Raw genomic sequence first — 18,418 nt, forward strand, 5'->3', positions numbered from 1 at the left:
ATTTAACGTGGAAAACCCCAAAGGGTAAAAACCACGGACAAGGTAGAAGAATTTATTACGAGAAAAATAATAGGAGTTACAACCTCTCAATTATAACAGAGAAATTGATTAATAATTTTCTCGTTATAATAGGAGAAAATACCCAAACTCTCTAAATAATTTTCTCTCAACCCGATCCCAAATACCCGTAAGAGATTATAGAATTTTTTTTTTCTCTCTCTCACGTTCTTTTCTTCTTCACTTCTCTTTGTGATTTTGATGATTTTGGGATGAATGTGAGGTGATGGCATGGCTTGGTATTTATAGAGATTATGAGGATTGGTAGGTGCCTACAATAGTTGACAAAACTCATTTCTATTTACGGCCACCGTCCAAGCCATCAAATGTGATCACCGTCCAAGCCGTCAAATGTGATCACCGTCCATGCAACCGACCATCATATGAAAAACGTGTTTTAACAGGAAATGACTATTTACATAAATTACATTGATTGGGTTCCCGCAGCAAAAGGTGAAACCATCTTGAGGAAAAATTAAGGTTTGTGTTTTTTTTTAAGGAGTCGCTACGATCACTTAGTCTGGTAGTGATTTTTCTAGGCCAACCTTTTTTGGTATTTTGGTATTTTGGTATTTTGGTATTTTGGTGTATATATTCTTCTTTTGTGTGAAAAGATTAATAAAAGAAGGGAGTAGGCTAGTAAGGTGAGGAGTGACGAGAGTGGAATGGGGGAAAAAGGAGAACGTGTCGCATTTTCCTCTTACTGCTCGATACGATTAGCTCTCATCACTTTTTCTCCTTTTTCAATTTGTTATTTTTTTTAAGGTGAAGGAGATGGAACAGCTAGCTTGAAATGATGCAATCAATGCAACTTGTTTCTCGAGTTAATGAGCCTTGTATTCTTGTGTTCACACAATACCGGTCGACATCAGTAACATGGAGAAATTTTGCTACACAGTACCCAATCTACCTAAGTCTGTCTGACCTAGGTAAATTCTACTCTCGTTTTTTTGAATATAAAATTCTACTTAATTATAAGTTTTTAATAAATACGACGACAGTAAATCGCAAAGTAGAGATAAAAAACAGTCACTCTTACATGTAAGCCATTGGCATGTAAGTGATGTAACTAAAACATTTGGGTCTTCCTTTTTACACCAAAAAATAGTTATCAGACAAAACACAAGTCCAAACTGGAAAAGAAAGCCAATACAAAAGTCACAAAACATAATCATTTGAGTTTTAACTAAACACAATTCATTTGAATAACTGAATGTCGACAAACAATGTAATCATTCGTCAGAAACTATAGTCAAAAAGATATCTTAGTAAAGGAGACATAATATCATTCCTCAAATCAAAGACAAAGGTAAAAAAAGATATAAGAACTGTGAAACAGAGATGACTCCGTCTCAATAATTCAAGGAGGAAGAAACAAAAAAAAAATACAAGTTGGGCATCACAAACTAAGATTTAGCTAATTGTAATACAATAGCAAATTCAGAATTTCAAATGTATATTGTAAAATTAATTATAATTCTATTACTTAAATATAAACTTTCTTCTTAATATTTTAAGAAAATCCAGGAATGAAAACAATATAAAAATTACGATAAACAAGAGTAATAATCCATCAAAAAGAAGTACAAAAAGAAGTAGAAGCTCTCTTAACAAAAAAACTCCACAACAATGGCGACCTAACACTAGTTTTCTAAGCTCCGATGATTTCAGTTGGTTCTTCAGCTGTCTCATCAGCTGGCCTGTCTACCTTCACACCAACATCCTCTGCTGTGTAGTCACCATGAACCTAACGAGAAAAAGCATAACAAAGTTAGATTCGATTATTGGCTCCAAACCAAGATAAGATGTTGGTGACAACAATTAGTCTCAACTCACCTCCATGAGCTTTCCAAGGTCAAACTTAGGAGCCTTGAGGATCTTGACTTTACGGATGAACACATTCTGCAATGGGTAGATGTTCTGCGTCGCCTTCTCAATCTCCTTTCCAATGGCCTCCGGGATGAACTTGGCCACAAGCTCCTTAAGGTCACATGATGAAGCCTCCTTCACCATAATCTCACTCATCTTTCTGCGAATCTACAATGATCCAACAAAACATTAAAACGCAATGTCAATCTAAAAGAACACAAACATGCTATGTTGTGGTGGCTATTACCTGGCGGACTTGGCTGGACTGAGCATAGCAAGTACGCTTCACCTGGTTAGCACGCCTCTTGGTGAAACCAATGCAGAACATCCTCAAGGTGTAGCTGTCTGTGGTCTTCACATCGACATGGGCTTCAATCAAAGTCTGCCACTTCTTCACCAACGACCTCAGCTTGTCGGTTGTGAAGTCCATACCCTGGCAGACCAGTTCATTGTCTTAACTAATTTCTAAAACCATAGTTCTGAAAGATTAGGCATATAAAAGTTTAAAGATTTAAACTTACCCAGAACTGGGTCAACACGTTCCTGCCCTGAACATCTTCAGCTCTGAGACGGATCTTCCTGTAAGCATGATCCTCATCGCTTTGAAGATCAGCAAGAGAAACCTCAAAAACCCTGTGTTTCAATCCCTCGGAGGCAATCTGTTCATACATTTTGAGCCAATCCAGAAGTAAAAGTTAAGATTTTGACAAAACAAAACAATAGAATATTCCGACACAAAGCAGTTCCTGTAATGAAACCAATCAAAAGCTCTACCTCTAAAACCTATAGAACAAGAAACCTAATCTCTCAAGTGTAGTAACAGAAATAGACATTATTACCTTGGTACCCTGAGTTCTGGAAACAAGTGTCTTTCCGACATTTCTGTGAGTGAAGTTAGAGGGAGCCTTGATATCATACCAATCCTTCTTGGAGAAAGGATCAACACTGAATTAAAAAAAAAAAAAAACAACGACTTTGTACTCAGTATACAGATTGAAGAATCGAAATCTGAAACTCAAATCTCGGTAAAATGACGCTACTTACATCTTCTTCTTGCCTCCTTTACGACCCTTGGAGATCCTCTTGTTCTTCCTGTACAAACCCGAATATTCGTAGATAAGAAGATTATAATAATGTATGCTATCGCCATGAGAGATGTAAAGAGTTTACCCGACAGCCATGGTTCAGGGAGTGTGACGAAGCGGCTTCAACAACTGTGAGGAAGACCTAATGATATTTGTGGCTTCTTATTTATATACCTCTAGGGTTTAATATCAAGCCCAATGGGCCTTATCAGCCCATTTCACTAACATTTTTTAAAAAAGCTTTATCCGAAAAGTTTGAATCCGTATGCAATCAGATCCGAACTGATTTTGTAGACCGGAACCGGAAAACACGGCCATTTCATATCCAACGTATCGGTTCAATTTATACTCAACTTATACCACCATGCGAAAACATACCTGAGCTTTCTAAAATTTCAAATAACATACATGTTGTTTATCTTTTTGGCGAAATCATACACCAGTGGACACATTAACTCTCACGTCATCTAATTTTGCCAACAAGAATGCCACGTTTACAATTTTTTTAATTAAAAAAAATAGTCATTTTATAAAAAAAACAATTTTTTAGAAAATTTTATAAATTTATATTATTTAGTTCAATTAACAAAAAATAATAAAATAATAAAATATTAATCTTATAGAAGCGATATATTTGTAAACTTTCGGATCTTATCACAATATTGTTCTTATAAGATTTATATATGTGTTGTAATGATTCAAATGCAATGCTATTGGTTCTTCGTAAGTGTATATTTTTTATGATTTTCTTAGAAATTTTAGATTTCATTTCGGGTTATCCGAACTGATCCAATATAACTCAAATCCGAATGATATATGATTAATTTATGGTTTATAGGATGTGATAGAAAACTGATCCAAACCCAATGACTTAGCATCCATGTCAATGACGTGACAGCTGATGTGGCGACCGGTGTATGATTTCGCCAAAAAAATAAACAACATGTATGTCATTTTAAATTTTTGAAAGTTTAGGTATGTTTTTGCACGGTGGTATATGTCGGTATGATCTGAACATATTGCGATATGTTGGGTATGAAATGACCTTTTTTCCCACCCGAACAGATATCTCAAAAGCTCAAAATCAATCCGAAGAATTTGAATTAGGTGATGATTGTTTTAGTAGTTTTTGGTTTCAGTTTCTAGCTTATAGATTTTGGTTTATGATTTTAGATTTTGGTTTTAGTTTTTAAAATTTAATTTTAGATTTTTTTTTGATAAAATGTGAAATTTATTGATCAAGGTAAAGAATAAACATTTACAGAATACTAGAAAGCCTAAAAAAATTTTACAAGGCAATTAGTCTGATTCTTATTTCTGCTATGTATTGGCTGTGACGACAAACCATCTTTGAATCAACCCTGCAAGCTTATGATCGGCCTTATAGTGGAGGGAAGTGATCCGGTTGCGCACTGCCTTATCAATTTAAGATTTTTCGTTTTAAATTTTTGGTCTTAGTTTTTGGTTTTTAATTTGTATATTTTAGTTTGAAATTTCTTTTTCAAAATTACTATTTCCTTTTTACAAAATGGGATGATTTATTTTAAGACAATACAACAAAATACTAATAACATTTATTGAAATTTATATTTTCCAGTAAAATGTAGCAAATTATCAATAAATTTTCAAAATTATCATTAAAATACACCAAAAATATTATGATTGAGAAAATCTAACAATCAACACAAAATGGTTTTTAGATTTTTTTATTTATTTTTAGTTTAAGTTTTTTTTTTATACTTATGTTTAAATTTTTTGATTTTTCTTTGAATTATTTTTCAGTTTTATGAATTTAATAGCAATAAAATAAATCACAAATCAAATATGTGTAAGTTTATATTTTTATTATTAAAATGTATTAAAACATTATGTTTGTTATTTGAAAAATAAAAATTAACTTGTTTTTCAATTACTGAATTTTTTTGTCAAAAATATATTTTCTTATAGATTAAAATTTTGAATATATAAATAATAAAAGAAAAATACGTAAGTAAAGAGTTTAGAGTTTAACAAACATATACATTTAAGCAGTGTTAATATACTGAATTGATATATTTACAAAAAAACGGTCGTGCATATCTTTAAAAACCAACAAAACATGGATTCTGGTTTTTCATTGAAAAATTGGTTATACATCTAAAATCTAGTTTCTCTATTTTATAGGAAATCTCTTTGTTTGAAATCTTGATTGGCGATAATATTAGTTTTAGTTTTCTTAAATTGTAGGGAATCAATTTTTTTAGAAATCTTGATTGGACAAAATGTAGTTTTTGAAAAAACAAAAAACAAAAACTAAAAACCAACGTAAAAACTGCAGACAATCAACAGATGTCGAGGACTCCTTCTCCTTCCCCTTCTTCAAACCCTTAGTATTCAAAATGAGTTTTCAAATCTAAATAAGTAAAATATCAAATACGTTCGGATCCAAAATAAATATCCGACACTTTTCAGCTGCTTGTTAAGATACTGGAAAAGCTTTTTAGAGCCCATTGGGCCTTAAGAGCCCAAATACACCAACTTTTGGAGACTCTCTCTACCTTTGATCTCATCGTGTTGTTCAAACGACATTTGACGATTTTGAATCTCTTCTTTGCCAAGCGAGCTCTTCTTATTGGGTGACTCAGAAGGTGGAAGTTGGATACAAAAAGGAAGAGGTTGTGATTCTGAGGTTGAGCAATGGATGCATTAAGAAAACAAGCCAGCAAGATCAGAGAACAAGTCGCAAGACAGGTGAAAAAGCTTCCTACTTTGGTTTGATTTGTTGGGTTTCTGGTGAATCAATCAATCAATCAATAAAAGGGGACACCTTTTTAAGATCGATGACTTTCGACTTACTGTGTACTTTGGTGGATCTGAGTTGTGCCTTTGAATTTATTGTGATTGTGATATGGATATTCTGATTTGGCAATTAGGGTTGCTCATGTCTTGTTATGTCAATATCAGAAATTTAATGATTGAATTTTTTTGTATTCACATTTATGAGCAGTGGAAGTTGAAAGATTTTGTAAGGTCTCACTGGTGACAATTGTCGGGAAACAAAAGGAACATATAAAAAAAGAATGTACTAGAATAAAATATCAGGAATGAAAAGGAATGGTTGTTTTTTATCAAATTTAACAAGGAATAATTTTGTTCTTTAATTCGCTACGAAAAAGAGAATGAAAGAGAATAAGAGGGAATTATTATTACTTGTGAATGATAATTTTTTTTAGGAACGTTAGGGAATGCATTATTCCTCGCCGTTCCCTGGTCACCATTCATACCCGTAGTCACTGGTTATCTCAGAGAATTTGACATATAATGTGTCCCATGCGTTTGCATAACGCTGCTTGTGTTTCAAGCTAATGTCAAGTTGTTTTGTGTGCTGCCTGTTACAAATGACCATGAGATAGGGTGTTTGTTTGTTCCTCGTGTTTGAGGTTTAAGTAGTTAGCTGACTTAAGTTTTGTGGTGGAATGGTTAAGGCTGTCTTCAAGCAATTTGGAGGAGGAGGACATGGCTCTGGTTTATCGGATGATGCCGAACTCCATCAGCATCAGAAACTAGAAAAGCTTTACATATCCACCCGTGCTGCCAAGGTTTTTACTTGAAAAAAGCCTTTTTGACTTTTTGAGGTTTTGTATACTATCGATTTGGACTTATTTGCATTCTGCATTTCCAGCATTACCAAAGAGATATTGTTTGTGGCGTGGAAGGTTATATAGTCACCGGTTCAAAACAAGTTGAAATTGGTGATTTATTGACCCTTGAGTCTGAGTGTTGATTTATGGAATCTTATTTTATCTGTTATAGGCTTAAATTTGGTCACATGCCTGCCTTTCATTGTGTACTCATTGTTCCTCAGGGACGAAGCTCTCTGAGGATAGCAGGAAGTATGGTTCAGAGAACACATGTACAAATGGTAACGTATTAACAAGGGCTGCACTGAGCTACGGACGTGCTCGGGCGCAAATGGAGCAGGAGCGTGGGAATATGTTGAAGGCTCTTGGTACACAGGTTTGTCTTTCTCATCATCCATCAAAGTGCTAAGCATTTGTACACAAAGAACTTCTTGACATCGTACAATCACATTCACATGTCAATCTGGTAATATTTAACCTGAAACTGTTAGGTTGCTGAGCCATTACGGGCAATGGTCTTGGGAGCTCCACTGGAAGATGCTAGACATCTTGCTCAACGTTATGACAGAATGCGCCAAGAAGCTGAAGCTCAGGTACCACAGAAAGATAATACCATGAAGCAATTTGATTATCTTTCATAGAAGAAATATGAGTGTTTTCCTCTTTCTAGAACTTGACATTTGTTATCACTAGCATCATCTGCCCGTTTTAAATCTAAACAGGCTACAGAAGTTGCCAGACGCCAAGCAAAGGCGAGAGAGTCTCAAGGCAATCCTGACATATTCATGAAACTTGAATCTGCTGAAGCAAAACTTCAAGATCTAAAGTCGAATATGAGTATATTGGGGAAGGAAGCCGCTTCTGCTTTGTCTTCCGTTGAAGATCAACAACAAAAACTGACTCTTGAACGACTTATTTCAATGGTAGCGTGATTGGTTTATAAGCTCCGTTTTTATGTCAACATTGATTTCCTTACCCATATGCGCTTCTTCTTCGAAAACAACTATATTGTTCATTCCTTATCTCAAGGTTGAATCCGAACGTGGCTACCATCAAAGAGTCCTCCAAATACTTGATCAGCTAGAAGGAGAGGTTGGTGTTCATTAGTTTTACAGCTTTCAACTTCCTGTCACAGTGATAGTAGTATTGTTGAACAGTCAATTCATCATTATATGAGTCAACTAAGGGAAAAAATAATTGAACATTCTTTGAATGTACAGATGGTATCTGAGAGGCAACGTATTGAAGCCCCCACTACTCCCTCGAGTACAGACAATATGCCGCCGCCACCATCATATGAGGAAGCGAATGGAGTGTTTGCATCTTCTCACATGCATGCCACGCCAACAGATAGCATGAGTTACTTCTTAGGAGAGGTATGCTACTCAGCGTTTAATGTCATCTACGGCTTTTGTTTTTTTCTCTCACAAATGTCCGATACCTTCCTTTGCGAGTTAAAACTTTGTGTACTTACTGATAGTAAAAGTTTCAAATAAATATAGGGATTAGAATTTTATTAATCAAATGTTATAAACTGTTTCTGATTGGAGAAGCGAAAGAGAAACTACATCTAGATTTATATTGCTTCACTGTAACATATTATTAACATTTTCAGGTCTTGTTCCCATATCACGGTGTGACAAATGTCGAGCTAAGCTTATCAACTGGTGAACACGTTGTTGTTAGAAAGGTTTGATAGTAAACCAACAATGTCTCTTTTATTTTCACATGTAATTGTGTGATAACACATTTGTCTGTTGGTCACTGTCAGGTAACAGGCAGCGGATGGGCAGAAGGTGAATGCAAAGGCAAAGCGGGTTGGTTCCCTTATGAGTACATTGAAAGACGGGAACGAGTTCTTGCTAGCAAAGTCTCTGAAGTCTTTTGAGACTTAAAAAAAATTGAAGGTAACATTGTGGTTCTCTTTGTTGGTTATGGTTGTGTAGAAGAATTGTGTGTGTTCTGTACTGTAGAGAGAAAAGATCCAGCGGCTAAACAGAAGTCCATGTTCATGAGGTTAAGCGTTGATGCGGATTCCTTGAATAAGAGGTTGTTCAATCTTTGGGTATCATATCAATATTGTATTTGAATCCTTTATGTATCTATCATCTTCTCATGTGAATAGACTTCCTTTTTGAGTTTTAACTGTAGACTTTTGTCCAATTACTTTCACATATTGTTTCATCATATTGATTCATTTATTCAGACTTTGGTCGTACAAATGTGCGTGTACATGGCAGTGTTTGTTCAGTTTTACGCAAATGTTCATGTTGGAATCTGGTGCTTGTACATTTATCTACGTGCAACTCAAAACCAAAGTTTAGTTTCCACTATGAATTCCGGAAAACAAAAAATCATTGGCAGTATATATATTTTTTACCTGAACATAAACAAGGGAGATACATGACATGAAGAAAGGTAAGGTATGATTATTCAAAGTACATGGGTTTAGACCAAACCAAGTATAAAACTCTCTTTGTTCTGGAAATAATCTTGAATAGGAATTTAGTTCTAAGAAAAGAGAGTGGTACCAACAAGAATGAAACTAGGAATCGCACTGTCCATCACTGGTCACTCAGTTTGCTCTGAGATATGCAAAGACTATGGCAAGTAGAATCACAACCATTACAATCTGCAATTTTCCGGATAGAGAAAAAGAGGATGATGATGATAAGTAATGTATCTACTAAAACAAAGAGAGATATACTTCTATGGAAAAAGAGGAATATGTAGACTTACATAGACATTGTATGATTGTCCTTTGTCATTAATATAAGATTTTCTGTGAGGAAGAGAGGCACAGCAGATTCATCAGAAACCCAAAACCAAAAAATTAAGATAATTCTATCCTCTTCTGGACTAGTTTCTTAGTGAGACATCTTTTGAATTTCAAACGCAAAAGCAGAAGAAAAAAGGACAAATATTTTGTACCTCTTATGAAGGACTCCAGTGTCTCTGCAGACTTTCTGAACTGCTTCAAGCCGGTTTAGCGTCATACTGGCATTCGGATCGTTCTTGTCAACCTATGTACATATAATACACGTTCTAAACATAACCGAGTGAACAATCAAATAACAAAAGAGGATGTGATGGCCTCTTTTCAAGTTTGCCTACGTATCTGCCGCACTTGGCCAGGATCAAGTCATACCTTTGTTTTTAGCATGCAAGAAAAATCATGGAAAGCACCATAGACATCAGCCATTGTCTTTGTCCGATCAATGACTTTGGCAGTTAGACCTGAACAATAGAAACTTATAAAAAAAATGCTTGTAACACGTTCTCAAGATTGTTGTTGATAAAAACTTAAAGCTTGGGATCGAAATGGTGAGATGGTGTTAGAAGGAGTGCAAACCAAACTCAAGATAAACATCTTACCTCGCCTCAATTTCACCACGCCTCTAAATACTTGTACATTGTTATAGCACAATGCAAGTGTTCCAATCGCCATGATCTTATCAAAGAAACACATCCAAGCAAAATCGAATATTAGCTTCCAAGATCTATGCAGACGCAGTTAAAGAAGATGTAATCAATCTTATATTAATTTCTCTGACCTGAGGGATGGCACAGAACCGAAATATAGAAGGATCACGCAAGGCAGCCATGTACTTGAGGCAATCTTCAATATGCGTCAATGCATTGGTGACCATTTCATTCAAGCAATGCACCGCTTTCGTCGAATTCTCCTCGTATTTCAAGTCCTACATTAGCATTGTTAGCAAATAGTCAATATGGGTAACATCAGTACTAAGATGAGAGATTGAGAATGGGTATATTAATGCACCTCAAGCTTGTCAGCATACTTGCCCCAAATCTTGCGAGGCCAAAACATGCGGGACTTTGGTATTTCATTAATGTCCTCAAGATAATCTCTGATTATGTTTGTTTTCTGCAAATATGACCAAATGTTATTTGAATTAATCAGAGATATTTGAGGAACAAACATTCTACACGTCATAATACACTGTTGTTGTACCTGAAGAAATAAACCCATTGAATTGGAAATCTGCTCCCAATCTGGCAACAACACTTCTGATCCGGAAGCGAGGAAGAGTTTAGAGAGACCTAAACCCACAAGTCCAGCAACATAGTGGCAGTACTCATCATAGTCATCAACAGTTTCTACCTGCGTATTGCAGGGATAAATACACAAATAATTTGAGTTCTTCATGAAACAGCCTAATGGGTTTAGAAAATTTCAAGATTCTAAATGAAACAGAAACAAAAAAAAACCACAGACCTCTTGGCAGATAAACTTGGCCATCCCTGCACCCATTCTTTTAGTAATTTCCTCGATAGCCTCTTGATACCTTTTCATATACCAAAGTTCAAGTTGAACATAACAATTATTAGTATTGCCAGTAAGCAGATTAGAGAATTTCAACAAATTAACACAATCAATAAACGTGAGCAGAAAAATTCTAAAACACAACAGAAGTGAATAGGAGGAGCATATAATAGGACTAACCCTTTTTCAAGTTCCAGAAAAGCTGCAGCAACATGGTGAAATTGGTCCATCAGAACCTTGTACTCCTTCGTGCCACCTAAAGTTGGATTGAGTAAAAATCTGTAAGTCACACAGTAAGATACCAAAGGGATGTGAAAGATCAAAAAGATTAAAAGACTCTTCAGACTTGCATGAATAGTGCCAGTCAGTATCGTAGATGTGACGGTGGAAGGCAATCAAGATTGGCAGCTTCTCATCAGTTGGTATGCTTGTGTCATCCTCTGTAGTACCAAAGCAAAATGACATTAGCCGCAGGAGCATGACAAAGGAAGATGTATCTCAAATGACAGTCTTGCAGATATTAGAGAAACATCATTAGAGCATGTTTATCGGGGTCCTTAGTGAGGTTCTTATTGCGTGGGCCCCCCAACAAAACACTTAAGGATCGTTTACAAAAACTACTAATTAAGAACCGATTTTAGTGAGTTTTTTACACTGTTCGCGGCCCCCACTGACTCGTGACGGTCCGTGATTGGTTTGCTTTTTAATTTTTTTTTTTTTTTAGAAAAAAAAGACCTAATAAACCTAAATGGATGTCTTAGGGATAAACATGGTCTTAAATCAATATTAATGTTGGAAGATATAGTTGAGAGACACTAACCGACAGTATCAAGAGCTCGGAGAACCAAGTAGAACACACACACCTACAACAACAAAAAAAAAAGAGATAGTGCAAGATCAAGCAATGTGAAGGAAGTAATAAATGTGGAACCAATTTAATTAAAAATCTAAACCTCCTTTTGCGCGTTACATGATCCAAGAAATACTCATGAGAGCACAAGAGGTAATAACCAAAGTATAAACGAAATTTTAAGAAACAACAGGCTGTAATCCGACAAAACCAAGTTACAACAATCGGCAGAAATAAATGAAACACAAACTATAAACATATAATAAAGGATACATTCAATGTCACCGATTCTACATAAATAATAAATTGTTATATAACCCCACAGTAAATGTAAGTTCAGATATTTAGATTCCTTCACAAAATGCCAATAACACACTTGTATCGAATATGGTTTTTGAGAGAGAGGGAGAAAAGGAGGAACGTACAGCGTTACGGAGGTCGGTACCTAGTTGCTGAATAACGAGAGAGAAGCTCCGAGAAACCTTGTGGAGCATTGAATAGCAGAAACCCCAGTGTGGCTCGGGAGGGATCTGCTTCTCCGCTTTCTCGATCGCTCTTTTCATCTTCAAGAGAGGATATACATCATCCGGATATCTCAGAAACGTCCCCAAGCTCCCCATTGCTGCTTTCTCGATTCCAAGACAAAACTAAACTTGTGTTCTCTGCTACCACCAGACCCCATCTGAGATTCAGAGAAGATCCTAAACTAAAGGGACCAGATCGTTTTACAGTTGTAATTTTTTTTTTTTAATTTTACTGGCCCACACCCTGACGTGGCAAATGATATATTTCGTGGCGAAATATTACTGGGTTTAATAACGTAACCTCCATAGTTAAACAATTAATCGCCACACGGTGGTTATCTCCGGTTTTGCTTATTCTGTAAATGGGAACTTCCACCGGTTAACAACAAACAGTTTTGAAATTTTGAAATAAAAGGAAACAATCTAGGGTTATCACCAAGATAGGTCAGTCATGCTGTTGATGAATATGAATATAGAGCTCAAGAGTTTTCACATGAATAATAATGGCATAAAATTTGAAACGAGCGTAGGGGCATTGAGAAAAAAAGTTGAAAATGTTGGAGATGTCAAAGATTTGCTAGTGGTGGTGTGTCTTAAACTCTAGGACTTCACATGGACATGATAATGTTGTTCATATGAATAGTGAGGCGTACAATAGCTTTCCCGTGGTGGACATGATTTTGTAGCTTGAAGAAGAAGAAAGCAATGGAGATGAATAAAGAGTAGGTGTGAGTGATGTTATGATCAGTCTGAATTCTCTAGTGGAGGAAAGTCGGCCAGAGAAAAAGATTTAGAAATATTTAGCAATATCTGAATCCAACTTCTTTTGTTTTTTGCACGGAGGGGATGCACATATACAGTTTGTGTCCATTTTAGAATCTGTTGAATTTCTATTAAAATAGTGATTTTCGACCAAAAATCAATAAATACATTGCAATATGCATCTAAGATTATTTCGTCAAACAAAATCAGTTTAAATAGCTTTATCTCTAATTTTATAGAATATAGTTTTGTTTTTAAATAAGTTGATGATAGGTATATGGTTATATCAAGACGTCTATTTAAGTGTATCAAAATGAAAGAAGATACTCCTTAATTATTGTTTTGACATTACAATCATGCATGAGACTGAAACTGAACTCTAATGGAAGCTTCCAAAAAACAGTTGAACATAGTCAAATACATATTGATTTGTTTTAGATGTAAATGAATACCATAAATGCCTTATAAATTGCAATATTGCATGGTAACAAATCCATATATTGAACTGATGAAGGTGCCATGCATTTCCATAAATTACTCACTCCTATGAGCAAAGACTATATATATAATCCTTTACTATATAATATATCTTGAAACTATGATGATAACTGGATCATCATTCAAACTTATTGCAATGCCATGGTATATATATCATACATCTCATAAAGTCGGAATTTATATATAATCGAACCCTAATATGAGTCCTGTGATCAGTTGGGAATAAGCTTGGAAGGAGGCCTGTGGAGCTTATGTTTAGGGCTGAAGTGACCATAGTCTCTAGAATTCATCCTTAGAATCCTCTCATGTTCATGTATCCTTCTTTCCACCAACTGTCAACATATATAGCATATTTATTCACCAACTTATCATTCTTGTTATTCTAGAATTCATCTAATTAGTTCTTGAAAATCAGACTATTTTGCTTTTAAAAATAATAACTATAAATGTCGGCGTTTAGTTGGCAACTTTTTTGGTTAAAACTTAAAACGACTAACCTCTTGATGTGTATCGTCTTGGATATAAATTAGAATGGATGGTCGGCCTACAAAGCGAAAATGGAAAGATTCGTTTGTTCTTCATATTCAAGATTAACTACTCCAAATAATGCTAACATGTACTATATATGTCTAAAAATTAACCACTAAGTGTTTAGAAACGCACATGTGCAGCACAAGTAATTCTTACTTTCTAAAAGACTCAGCACGTAATAGGCACATGAACTTGCTGAGAAAAGCTGCAAATAAAGGTTGTATATATAGAGAGAGAGGTAAGAAACAAACCTGCAAAAGAGAGAGCAAACGCTGAAACAAGAAGAAAGACGAAACCTAGTTTCTTCACCAGTGGCAATAAACCCATCGTCTTCTCCTCTTCTTACGAAAAGCAAGTTAATGAAAGTTTTTATGTGCTCTTGAGCTATATCTTGTTGAATTAGATACACAATATCAAAAAAGAACCTCATGCGTTTTGTTTATCACTATATATAATCTATAAGAAAATAACACCACCACAGGTTAACTCTGCTTTAAATAAACAATGGCTTTTCATACCTTTAGAGATTAGTCTGTGTGTTTATATAATGAGGCTGCACCAATTATAAAAAGAAAAAAAACAGCACTACAAATTTGATTTATCCACCATTTAATTTAGGCATGGGACTTATTATCCGAGATCCGGATTCGATCCGAGATCCGCTCCGGAAATAGGATATCCGGGGTGTCCGAATCCAAATCCGGATAGTGAAATCTTGGATCTGTCCAAACCGAATCCGGATCCGGATATCCGGATCCGTATTTTTAAAACACATTAAATTTTTAAATTTCATTAATATTTATATTTGATATATTAATATTTATACATGAATTAATCTTATAGTATTATATTTTAGTTTTTTACAATATTATAGATATATATAAATATATTTATAAATTTTGTATAAATATTTAATTTATGTATTATATTAAAAATTAGTATTTTTTTTAAAAAAAAATTATTATTAATTATTTTTGCGGATCCATATCCGGATATCCACGGGTAATAGAATATCGAGACGAATATCCAAAATCCGGATATCCGGAAACCACGAATCCGGATCCGGATATTAAATCCACGAATCCGGATCCGGGTATCCTAAATTTCCCGGATATCCGGATCCGTCCCAGGTTTAATTAATGCAAATGTCTCTTAATGCTTTTGGTTTTATATTTCATGAAAATGGTGGGATTGGGGAAAAAGTTGAAAGGAGACCACTTTCCTGTTGTTGGTCACAATAAGTCTAAAGAAGTTAGTAGCTTGATTATTTATTTGTATGTTTAATACGAGTGGATTCGTGGTCTAATTTGTAGAAAACAACACTCATAACCCAATTATGAAACCATCAAACGGTAGAATCCTTTAGATACCCAACAGTCTTATATCCTCCTATCAAGAGGAATCACTAGATATAATCAACTGAATGGATATAATGGTATGAATCCTCTACTAATTATTATCTATGATATACACTATTGTGCTAATTCAATGGATTGCTGATTGAGATAATGGAAAAGGGATAGTTGTTTTGTTGAACTTTGATTTGATGAACTGATTCGCCACAATAAATAACCTATATGAATAGCTGATTAATTGAGATCCTGAAAGAGAACAAAGTTGTTTGAACTTTGCTTTAGTGGACTTGATTGGTCACTATAATTAATACTCGACGTATTATCTTATGGTTTCACTTAAAGTAGGATGTAAAGATGATGTAGTGGATGATGACCGGACTCCCACGATTCTGATTGAAGAGCTTGACTAGTAAGTGATAATATCGTGTCTATAATTAACATATACGTCGGCCCTATGTTTTGACTTTTGAGGCTTTATAATTGTTGTGGACTTGTGGTTTCCTTATTTGTAACATGATTTTGGGCCTTTTAATTAATTAGCTTCATTTAACATACGTTTCATAAGTTTCTGAGTTTCAAAGCCTTGTAGGTTTTTTACCCAAATAGAAGTTAGAGAATTCCAGTTTAGGTTCTACTCAATTTTAGGTGTACGTGTGTGTAAGTTGTAACATAATTTTATAAAAATAATAATAATGATTATTAAATCCTAAGTTGAGTTAAGTTAGTGTATAACAATCGTGTGACCAATATGCTCTTTGAAACCCAAGCATCTTTTGATCGTAGGCTCAATGAAGAATAAACTCACATGTACGGGAAAATTCAACGGTGTATCGTCGTCTAATATTTGTCAAAGAAAATGCATCGTCAGCTCTGACTTTTGACTTTGCAGTACCTACCTGTTTTGTCCGCAATTTTGCTTATATTATACAAAGAAATATATATTATCTTTATACTGTTATAATTTTTGAATAATAATTAAAAATTAAAAATTTTAATTTTTAATTTTTACTTTCAAATATTTGGATAATCAAAAATTTCAGTATATATTTTTAGAAGATATGTGATATTTAAAATAGTTCAAAAACATAAACATCAGTCATTAAAAATTTTTCTCTTATAGAAAAAAAATTATAATTAATTCAGATAATTGGTTGTAGAATTATTTTATATTTTAGTTTAACACATGAAAAACCGAAAATACTCTAACTCTCAAGAGAAAAAAAAGAGTGTTTTTTTTTATGTAATTCCAATATAATCAATACAATGTTCGGGAGCTTTTATCATGAAAGAGTTTTTGTAAACGGTTTTGTGTGGGCTTTAAAAACATAAAAGTTATAATAATTCATTACCTACAAATATAATTATTTTATATAATAATATATAACCATTAAATTTATTTCTATAAAATTCTAAAGTATTTTATTTAATTATATATAACTAATTAATAAAAATAAAGAAATTGATAAAACATATATATTGTTTCTCTAATTCTATAATTAGTTACCATAAATCATTATTTGTAATATCATTTGTGTTATTTGGTAATTTGTATTAATTAGTTCAAGAGTTACCTGTTATTTTTAGATCTGATTAAAATAATAACTAATAAATGTTAGCAACCAATCAAATTATAAATATTTTTAAAAACTTAACCTATTAAAGACACATAATCAAATGTCAATTAAGTGGCTTCTCAATTAATATATAGTAGGATATGGTTAAGGTAAACATAAAAACATGTATTAGGAAAATGGTAGTTTAAACAATTTTTCTCATAAATTGTTCCAAATCACACTTTCTCACTCATTTTTTAATTTAGTGTTTAACATAAAACTTAAATGGGTTAAGCAAACAAATTCTTCCTTAAATTATCTCTGATCATCACACTATTTTATCAAACACTAACTCATTCAACCAAATGTTTTTAATTAAAACTAATCATAGTTTACATATCTTTTAAAATTATTGTTTTAATTTATTTAAAATTAAATTAAAACATACCTATATTAATTAAATATGATTAACTAATAAGAAAAAAAATAATATTTTAACTTTTAAATAACCAAATGTCGTTATTTTAGGCATATATACTTAATATTAATGTAAGATCCAATATTATATGAAATAAAATGTTTTTATTTGTATAAATTTTGTTAAAATTTTATTATCGTACATTTTAAAAGTTTATTATAGCGTAAAAAATACATCTCATTAATTTTTAAACAATTTTTCTTACTTTCAATTTACATTATATTTTTCATCTTTGACTTTAACAATTGTAGAGAAAGTCATTTTTATTGAACTTCCTTACTAAATTTATCTTAACATTTTAAAAACACATAAAACTAATTAGTTCACATTTATAGTAACACAAAATAATACATGTACCTCGACATACAAATAAAAATTAAATTCCTAAGAATATAAAAATACCAAGAACACAACAAACATATTTTATTATTCTTTCCTCTTGTTCTTTTATTTATGTTTGCTTTTTTTTCCTATTAAAAATAGAGGTTCTTTCAAAAATGACTCAAAATTTCAAGTCAAACACAAAAATAACCTATGTTTTTTTTTAACTTTGTCTTGTCCTATTCCCCCTAGAAGTTTTAGTTATTCACGAAAATGTCATTACTTTTTTTTTTCTTTTTTTTTCCGAAAATAAGGCTTTTACCTTACAATCCTCATCGTCACCAAATATTTACAACTTTACCATTGACATCAACACCTCAACCACCATGAACTACCAAATTGAGAGTGTTAATGCCCTAAAGTTTCGATTTTTTCTCATCCTTTCTCATTTCCTATCCACACAAACCACATATCTTACACTATCTCTCAAAATTCATAAAAAAAAACTGAAGATTTTGATTACAAATTATGTAAGGTTCATAAGCTCACGATTCTTGGTGATTAACGAGTAGGTAGCTGTTGTGGTGAAGTTATGGGTGATTGGAGAAACCACGCAAGTCATCTCAC

At 33.4% G+C, this 18,418-nt stretch overlaps 4 protein-coding genes across 4 annotated transcripts; 1 reads left to right on the top strand and 3 right to left on the bottom strand.

Moving 5' to 3' along the window:
- Nucleotides 1-1,550: 1,550 nt before the first annotated feature.
- LOC106331427 (40S ribosomal protein S3a-2) lies at nucleotides 1,551-3,154 on the bottom strand. The gene is made up of 7 exons (XM_013769781.1): nucleotides 3,097-3,154; nucleotides 2,971-3,018; nucleotides 2,766-2,871; nucleotides 2,448-2,585; nucleotides 2,174-2,359; nucleotides 1,894-2,094; nucleotides 1,551-1,804 (listed from the first exon to the last, which is right to left on the bottom strand). The coding sequence occupies exons 1-7, from the start codon at nucleotides 3,105-3,107 to the stop codon at nucleotides 1,709-1,711; spliced, it is 786 nt and encodes a 261-aa protein (XP_013625235.1). The 5' UTR covers nucleotides 3,108-3,154; the 3' UTR covers nucleotides 1,551-1,708.
- A 2,400-nt stretch (nucleotides 3,155-5,554) lies between these two features.
- On the top strand, nucleotides 5,555-8,845 carry LOC106331514 (endophilin-A2-like). The gene is made up of 10 exons (XM_013769890.1): nucleotides 5,555-5,741; nucleotides 6,476-6,589; nucleotides 6,673-6,742; nucleotides 6,856-7,007; nucleotides 7,123-7,224; nucleotides 7,354-7,554; nucleotides 7,661-7,723; nucleotides 7,852-8,007; nucleotides 8,247-8,321; nucleotides 8,403-8,845. The coding sequence occupies exons 1-10, from the start codon at nucleotides 5,688-5,690 to the stop codon at nucleotides 8,517-8,519; spliced, it is 1,104 nt and encodes a 367-aa protein (XP_013625344.1). The 5' UTR covers nucleotides 5,555-5,687; the 3' UTR covers nucleotides 8,520-8,845.
- A 123-nt stretch (nucleotides 8,846-8,968) lies between these two features.
- On the bottom strand, nucleotides 8,969-12,451 carry LOC106328821 (squalene synthase). Its single transcript, XM_013767346.1, has 13 exons — nucleotides 12,195-12,451; nucleotides 11,740-11,782; nucleotides 11,270-11,359; nucleotides 11,100-11,175; nucleotides 10,872-10,941; nucleotides 10,608-10,757; nucleotides 10,416-10,520; nucleotides 10,186-10,332; nucleotides 10,007-10,082; nucleotides 9,780-9,868; nucleotides 9,563-9,654; nucleotides 9,371-9,413; nucleotides 8,969-9,263 (listed from the first exon to the last, which is right to left on the bottom strand). The coding sequence occupies exons 1-13, from the start codon at nucleotides 12,387-12,389 to the stop codon at nucleotides 9,207-9,209; spliced, it is 1,233 nt and encodes a 410-aa protein (XP_013622800.1). The 5' UTR covers nucleotides 12,390-12,451; the 3' UTR covers nucleotides 8,969-9,206.
- A 1,086-nt stretch (nucleotides 12,452-13,537) lies between these two features.
- LOC106333179 lies at nucleotides 13,538-14,593 on the bottom strand. The gene is made up of 3 exons (XM_013771658.1): nucleotides 14,336-14,593; nucleotides 14,051-14,097; nucleotides 13,538-13,885 (listed from the first exon to the last, which is right to left on the bottom strand). Exons 1-3 carry the CDS (start codon nucleotides 14,409-14,411, stop codon nucleotides 13,766-13,768), a joined length of 243 nt encoding a protein of 80 aa, XP_013627112.1. The 5' UTR covers nucleotides 14,412-14,593; the 3' UTR covers nucleotides 13,538-13,765.
- Between the last annotated feature and the right edge of the window lie 3,825 nt (nucleotides 14,594-18,418).

This window comes from Brassica oleracea, chromosome C3, assembly GCF_000695525.1.
Source record: "Brassica oleracea var. oleracea cultivar TO1000 chromosome C3, BOL, whole genome shotgun sequence".
Lineage (NCBI taxonomy): Eukaryota > Viridiplantae > Streptophyta > Magnoliopsida > Brassicales > Brassicaceae > Brassica > Brassica oleracea.

What these genes read in the sequence shown, in the direction of transcription:
- LOC106331427 (XM_013769781.1), bottom strand. An exon ending in AAAGGAGGCAAGAAGAAGAT is followed by an intron (nt 2,872 to 2,970) that starts GTAAGTAGCGTC and finishes TTTTTAATTCAG; the next exon opens with TGTTGATCCTTTCTCCAAGA. An exon ending in CCAGAACTCAGGGTACCAAG is followed by an intron (nt 2,586 to 2,765) that starts GTAATAATGTCT and finishes ATGTATGAACAG; the next exon opens with ATTGCCTCCGAGGGATTGAA.
- LOC106331514 (XM_013769890.1), top strand. Translation starts at nt 5,688, where the DNA reads ATGGATGCATTAAGAAAACAAGCCAGCAAGATCAGAGAACAAGTCGCA. An exon ending in TTCAAAACAAGTTGAAATTG is followed by an intron (nt 6,743 to 6,855) that starts GTGATTTATTGA and finishes ATTGTTCCTCAG; the next exon opens with GGACGAAGCTCTCTGAGGAT. An exon ending in AACACGTTGTTGTTAGAAAG is followed by an intron (nt 8,322 to 8,402) that starts GTTTGATAGTAA and finishes GGTCACTGTCAG; the next exon opens with GTAACAGGCAGCGGATGGGC.
- LOC106328821 (XM_013767346.1), bottom strand. Translation starts at nt 12,389, where the DNA reads ATGGGGAGCTTGGGGACGTTTCTGAGATATCCGGATGATGTATATCCT. An exon ending in GGTTCTGTGCCATCCCTCAG is followed by an intron (nt 10,083 to 10,185) that starts GTCAGAGAAATT and finishes TTCTTTGATAAG; the next exon opens with ATCATGGCGATTGGAACACT. An exon ending in ACTGGAGTCCTTCATAAGAG is followed by an intron (nt 9,414 to 9,562) that starts GTACAAAATATT and finishes TCTTCCTCACAG; the next exon opens with AAAATCTTATATTAATGACA.
- LOC106333179 (XM_013771658.1), bottom strand. Translation starts at nt 14,411, where the DNA reads ATGGGTTTATTGCCACTGGTGAAGAAACTAGGTTTCGTCTTTCTTCTT. An exon ending in GTTTGCTCTCTCTTTTGCAG is followed by an intron (nt 14,098 to 14,335) that starts GTTTGTTTCTTA and finishes TTCGCTTTGTAG; the next exon opens with GCCGACCATCCATTCTAATT. An exon ending in AAGACGATACACATCAAGAG is followed by an intron (nt 13,886 to 14,050) that starts GTTAGTCGTTTT and finishes ATATGTTGACAG; the next exon opens with TTGGTGGAAAGAAGGATACA.